The sequence below is a fragment of the Semicossyphus pulcher genome, unplaced genomic scaffold, assembly GCF_022749685.1.
Source record: "Semicossyphus pulcher isolate SPU_LCO1_2020_fin unplaced genomic scaffold, fSemPul1.0.p SCAF_3, whole genome shotgun sequence".
NCBI lineage: Eukaryota > Metazoa > Chordata > Actinopteri > Labriformes > Labridae > Semicossyphus > Semicossyphus pulcher.
In genome coordinates, this window is record NW_027211704.1 from 34,510,702 (window position 1) to 34,516,701 (window position 6,000).

General features: G+C 48.2%; 2 protein-coding genes across 2 annotated transcripts; one reads left to right on the forward strand and one right to left on the reverse strand.

Moving 5' to 3' along the window:
* Nucleotides 1–1,869: 1,869 nt before the first annotated feature.
* LOC138605289 (proline-rich protein 2-like) lies at nucleotides 1,870–2,622 on the reverse strand. Its single transcript, XM_069677435.1, has one exon. It carries the CDS (start codon nucleotides 2,620–2,622, stop codon nucleotides 1,870–1,872), a length of 753 nt encoding a protein of 250 aa, XP_069533536.1.
* Nucleotides 2,623–4,343: 1,721 nt separating this feature from the next.
* On the forward strand, nucleotides 4,344–5,729 carry LOC138605671 (nuclear factor 7, brain-like). Its single transcript, XM_069678066.1, has one exon. The coding sequence runs from the start codon at nucleotides 4,344–4,346 to the stop codon at nucleotides 5,727–5,729; it is 1,386 nt and encodes a 461-aa protein (XP_069534167.1).
* Nucleotides 5,730–6,000: the final 271 nt, after the last annotated feature.

The window sequence follows — 6,000 nt, forward strand, 5'->3', positions numbered from 1 at the left end:
TCCGGTGAGTGTGCTGGCCTTGCAAGAACTGGGATGTTTTTTCAGCTTCCAGGAATTGTGTACAGATCCTTGCAACTTGGGGCCGTGCATTATCATGCTGCAACATGAGGTGATGGTCGTGGATGAATGGCACAACAATGGGCCTCAGGATCTCGTCATGGTATCTCTGTGCATTCAAAATGCCATCAATAAAATGCACCTGTGTTCGTTGTCCATAACAGACGCCTGCCCATACCATAACCCCACCGCCACCATGGGCCACTCGATTCACAACGCTGACATCAGCAAACCGCTCACCCACACGCGGCCTTACACGCTGTCTGCCGTCTGCCCTGTACAGTGAAAACCGGGATTCATCCGTGAAGAGAACACCTCTCCAAAGTGCCAGACGCCATCGAATGTGAGCATTTGCCCACTCAAGTCGGTTATGACGACGAACTGCAGTCAGGTCGAGACCCCAATGAGGACGGCAAGCGTGCAGATGAGCTTCCCTGAGACGGTTTCTGACAGTTTGTGCAGAAATTCTTTGGTTATGCAAACTGATTGTTGCAGCAGCTGTCTGGGTGGCTGGTCTCAGACGATCTTGGAGGTGAAGATGCTGGATGTGGAGGTCCTAGGCTGGTGTGTTACACGTGGTCTGCGGTTGTGAGGCCGGTTGGATGTTCTGCCAAATTCTCTGAAACGCCTTTGGAGACGGCTTATGGTAGAGAAATGAACATTCAATTCACGGGAAACAGCTCTTGTGGACATTCCTGCAGTCAGCATGCCAATTGCACGCTCCCTCAAAACTTGCGACATCTGTGGCATTGTGCTGTGTGATAAAACTGCACATTTTAGAGTGGCCTTTTATTGTGGCCAGCCCAAGGCACACCTGTGCAATAATCATGCTGTCTAATCAGCATCTTGATATGCCACACCTGTGAGGTGGATGGATTATCTCGGCGAAGCAGAAGTGCTCACTAACACAGATTTAGACACATTTGTGAACAATATTTTAGAGAAATAGGCCTTTTGTGTACATAGAAAAAGTCTTCGATCTTTGAGTTCAGCTCATGAAAAATGGGAGCAAAAACAGAAGTGTTGCGTTTATATTTTTGTTCAGTGTATTTCTTGTTTTACCTTGTTACTTTGTCTATTGTCATGAGTTCTCATCGTTTAGTTTTGCATTTAGTTTATTCTGTGTTCTTGTCAGTATTTAGTCTTGTTTTGTTAAGTATTTCACTTGTGTCTCTTTGGTTTGATCATATCCTGTTTTACTTTGTCACCTTGTCTCTCGTGTTGGTCCACTTCCTGCCTTTGTGTTTCCCACTAGTTTGATTATGTGCCCTGCCCTGATTGTTTTCACCTGCACCTTGATTGTCTCACTTGTGTCTGGTTAGCATCACCTCCTAAGTTTATTTAGTCTCCGTGCTCCCTTGTCTCTGTGCTAGTTCATTGTCTTTGTCTGTGAAAACCCTAGGTATGTCTTCCTGTGTTTGCCTGTGTATTATTTTGGATTTTTGATTACCCGGCTCCTTGTGTTTTCTCCTGTTTTTGTAGGATTTTCAGTTGGACTTTTGTTTTATTAAATCATATAAGCCTGCATCTGGGTCCTCACCTTTTTGTGAACAATGAACCATGACAGAATGAACCAGCCAAAGATGGACCCAGCGGACTTGGACAATTTAGATTTATTTTCAAAGATCAAATATTTTCAAAACATTTTGAGAGATGTGAGAGGAGATTTTGATCTTGAGCAGTCTCCCTGGACTGGGACTCGCTTGGTCATTTTCCCTGGCTCCCGTGGAGGCACCAGGAAAAGATGTGGCCATCGTGGCTCTCGTCTTCCTCGCCCCTCTACCCAGCCCAGAGCCCCAGAGCCTCCACTGCCTAGCTCCCTGGTGACTCCTGCCCCTGTGTTCCGGTTGGAGGTCCTGCTGACTCCTGCCCCTGTGTTCCGGTCGGAGGTCCTGCCGACTCCGGCCCCTGTGTTCCGGTCAGAGGCCCTGTCGACTCCTGCTCCTGTGTTCCAGTCGGAGGTCCTGCTGACTCCTGCCCCTGTGTTCCTGTCGGAGGCTCTGCCGACTCCTGCTCCCTGGGTCCAGTCGGCTCCCCGGCCGACTCCTGCTCCCTGGGTCCAGTCAGCTCCCCCGCCGACTCCTGCTTCCCAGGTCCAGATGGAGGATTCCCCTCCTGGCACTCCATCAGCATCCCATCCTGGTTCCCCGTCGGCGGTCTGGCCGAAACCTGCTCCTGGTTCCCCGTTGGCAGTCCGGCCAACACCTGCTCCTGGTTCCCCGTTGGTGGTCTGGCTGACACCTGGTTCTGGTTCCCTGTTGGTGGTCCGGCTGACCCTAGTTCCTGGTTCCCCGTTGGCAGTCCAGCCGACACCTGCTCCTGGTTCCCCGTCGGCGGTCCGGCCGACACCCGCTCCTGGTTCCCCGTCGGCGGTTCGGCCAACACCCGCTCCTGGTTCCCCGTCAGTGGTCCGGCCGACACCTGCCTGTCCTCCGGAGAGGCTCCGCCAGCCTGGCCGCCCTCCCAAGGGGCTCCGCCCAGCTGGTAAGCACCCTGGCCACCCTCCTGAGAGGCTTTGCTTGCCTGGCTGCCCTCCAGGCCGCCCTCCAGATCTGCTCTGGCCATCGGCCTCTAGTCCCCCCGACTGAAGGCTCTTGGTCAGCCTCTGCCCCGCCTCCAGGTCGTTCGCCTGAAGGTTTGGACTCTGCCCCGCCTCCAGGCCGTCCACCTGAACGTTTGGACTCTGCCCCTCAGCAGCCTCCTGCCTGTCCGAACATTTAACTGTTTCCTTGTAATAGAATACTTCTTAGCTAATGATTAATTTGAACAGTTATGATTTCACCAACCAGTAAGAACACAAATAGTCACTACAGCCGGCAAGTTAAAGTAAATCGGAGTAAGAAGCCTGCAGACCAGTCATGACCTGAGAAATAATTCAAAAATAACTTTAATCATTGACGGCCATCATTAATTCGGCAGAAGAAAGGTGGACAGTTCTTCAATGAGAGACAGTGTCTTCTAAGTTCAGGCTGTTTATTTGTTGCCTCCCAAATAAAGGTACTGAAAAACACAAATACACATAACGGGCTAGCAGAATTAGCATCACAATCTTGGTAATTTTAAACAATCCATTTTACTTAACACACTTAACAAACAACACCATATACACTCACACTTACAGCCATATATTTCATGTACTCTGTGGAAACAATTTCCCCCACACTTAACCCTGCAGTCACGCACATTATCAACTCTTCACTGTCAGTGGGTGTGTTCCCAACTGCATTCAAGCAAGCTCAGGTCACCCCACTGCTCAAAAAACCCACCCTCAACCCAAACCAGGTTGAAAACTACAGACCAGTCTCCCTTCTACCCTTCCTGTCAAAAATACTTTACTGACAATTTTCAATCAAGTCTCTGACTTCCTGTCCAACAACAATCTGTTGGACCCAAATCAGTCTGGCCTTAAGCGGGGCCTCTCTCCATTATCGACAGTAGTGCCGTTTTGGTAATCACTGCGTCTGGCTAAAGCTGCTGGACAGACCTCAGCTCTATTGCTGCTACATCTGTCAGCTGCCTTTGACACAGTGAACCATCTGAACTATCTGAATGTTAATGTTTTGTAAAGTAGTAAAACCTGGGTAGGTAAGACAAGATAAGATAATCCTTTATTGATCCCCAGGGGGGAAATTCTGGTGTTACCGCAGTACCAAGACAAAATAGCAAGTCAGTGAATGCAGTATAAACAAAGGATATAAATAAAATAAATACAATAAAAAAAAAGAATAGATAGATCGATAAATAAAAAATATGAGGGATATATATAAAAATACAAGGTATATACAACTGTTATACAAGTAGGAGTAAGTGACATGATAAAGTAAAGTGACTTGGTACGCAGGATGAGGTGTTTCCTTAGTACAAGGTTCAGCCATTATTTTTAAATGAGTCTCACTAAGCAAGGACCAGGACCTACTGCTCACTCATAGCTGAGATAGTTGTGATGGTGTGTGTGTGTGTGTGTGTGTGTGTGTGTGTGTGTGTGTGTCAGTACTTTGGACTTGAACACAGCCCTGTGTGTAAGAGGTGCAGCAACAGCATTCATGTGACAAAGCTCAACCCTTCACAACATTCACCTGAGACAAACCAGGAAACAGGTGATTATTCTTCTTCACTACAGAGAAACTACAACACTGCTGCTTCTACCTGCTGACGCTCCGCACACTGAAGGTGAGTTTGACTAAAAAACTGGACTCAGGGTGAAAGTAAACTTCAGAGACGTTAGAGGAGGGAGGGAGCCATGACTGACTTTCTGTCTGCTGTTTTCAGCTTCACTCAGAGACTAAATGGCTTCCAGATCAGGGAAGGATCTCTGCTGTTCGGTCTGTCAGGACGTCTTCAGAGATCCTGTTGTTCTGTCATGTAGCCACAGCTTCTGTAAAGACTGTCTGAAGAGCTGGTGGAGAGAGAGACCAAAACGAGAGTGTCCAGTTTGTAACAGAAGATCTTCAAAGGAAGAACCACCTGTCAGTCTAGCTTTAAAGAACCTGTGTGAGGCCTTCTTACTGGTGAGAGATCAGAGAGCTTCAGAGGCTCTCTGCAGTCTGCACTCTGAGAAACTCAAACTCTTCTGTCTGGACCATCAGCAGCCGCTGTGTCTCGTCTGCAGAGATTCAGAAAAACACACCAACCACAGAATCAGACCCATCGATGAAGCTGCTCGAGAACACAAGAAGAAACTTCAGGAAACTCTGGAGCCCTTAAAGGAGAAGTTAAAGGTTTTTAAACAAGTTAAAGTGAAGTTTGATCGAACAGCAGAACACATACAGGTCCAGGCCCGACACACAGAGAGGCAGATTAAGGCGCAGTTTAAGAAGCTTCACCAGTTTCTAGAGGAGGAAGAGGAGGCCAGGATGTCTGCACTGAGGGAGGAAGAGGAGCAGAGGAGTCAGAGGATGAAGGAGAAGATGGAGGCTCTGAGCAGAGAGATAGCAGCTCTTTCAGACACAGTCAGAGCCACAGAGGAGGAGCTGAGAGCTGCAGACGTCTCATTCCTGCACAACTACAAGGCTGCAGTGGAAAGAGTCCAGCAGCGCCCCCTGCTGGAGGAGCCACAGCTGCCCTCAGGAGCTCTGATAGATGTGGCCAAACACCTGGGCAACCTGAGCTTCAACATCTGGGACAAGATGAAGGACATGGTCTCCTACACTCCTGTGATTCTGGACCCTAACACTGCTCAACCTAACCTCATCCTGTCTGAAGATCTGACCTGTGTGAGAGTAGGAGAGGAGCAGCAGCTTCCTGATAATCCAGAGAGGTTTGATTCTTCCTGCTCTGTCCTGGGCTCTGAGGGCTTTAACTCAGGGACTCACAGCTGGGAGGTCGAGGTTAGAGACAGTACAGTCTGGTTTTTTGGTGTGTTAGCAGAGTCTGTCCAGAGGAAGGGAGGCATTTGGTCTAAAACATGGAGTATACAGTTCTATAAAGGTAAATACTCAGCACGCTCACCATCATCTCCACTCACTGCTCTCTCAGTGAAGAAGCAGCTCCAGAGGATCAGAGTGAATCTGGACTGGAACAGAGGAGAGCTGTCGTTCTCTGATCCGGATACTTACACACACATACACACCTTCACACACACTTTCACTGAGAGAATGTTTCCAGCCATTAGTACTGGTGATAAACTGAAGATATTACCTGGGAAGGTGTGTGTGACACAACAACAGGTCTGATAGATTGTTTAATCTGAAGGTGGTGAAAGTTAATTTGTGGCAGGTGGATTAAAAACAGATCAATAGAACAGTGAGGGTTCACATACAGTGGAGTAAACATGGAACCATTCAGTTCAATACAAAGAGTCCATGAGCCAGACACCCAGAATTTGGACGTCGGGCCAATTTGGAGGGACCATGTCTCATAATGATTTTTATAAAGGTCTATGTCTCTAGTGTTGGAAAATGTATGATAGCATTGCAGCAATGGTAGCTTTCTACGTGCTATCAT

Bases quoted from the DNA above. Each gene is read 5' to 3' on its own strand.
- LOC138605289 (XM_069677435.1), bottom strand. From the start codon at position 2,622: ATGGCCAGAGCAGATCTGGAGGGCGGCCTGGAGGGCAGCCAGGCAAGC.
- LOC138605671 (XM_069678066.1), top strand. From the start codon at position 4,344: ATGGCTTCCAGATCAGGGAAGGATCTCTGCTGTTCGGTCTGTCAGGAC.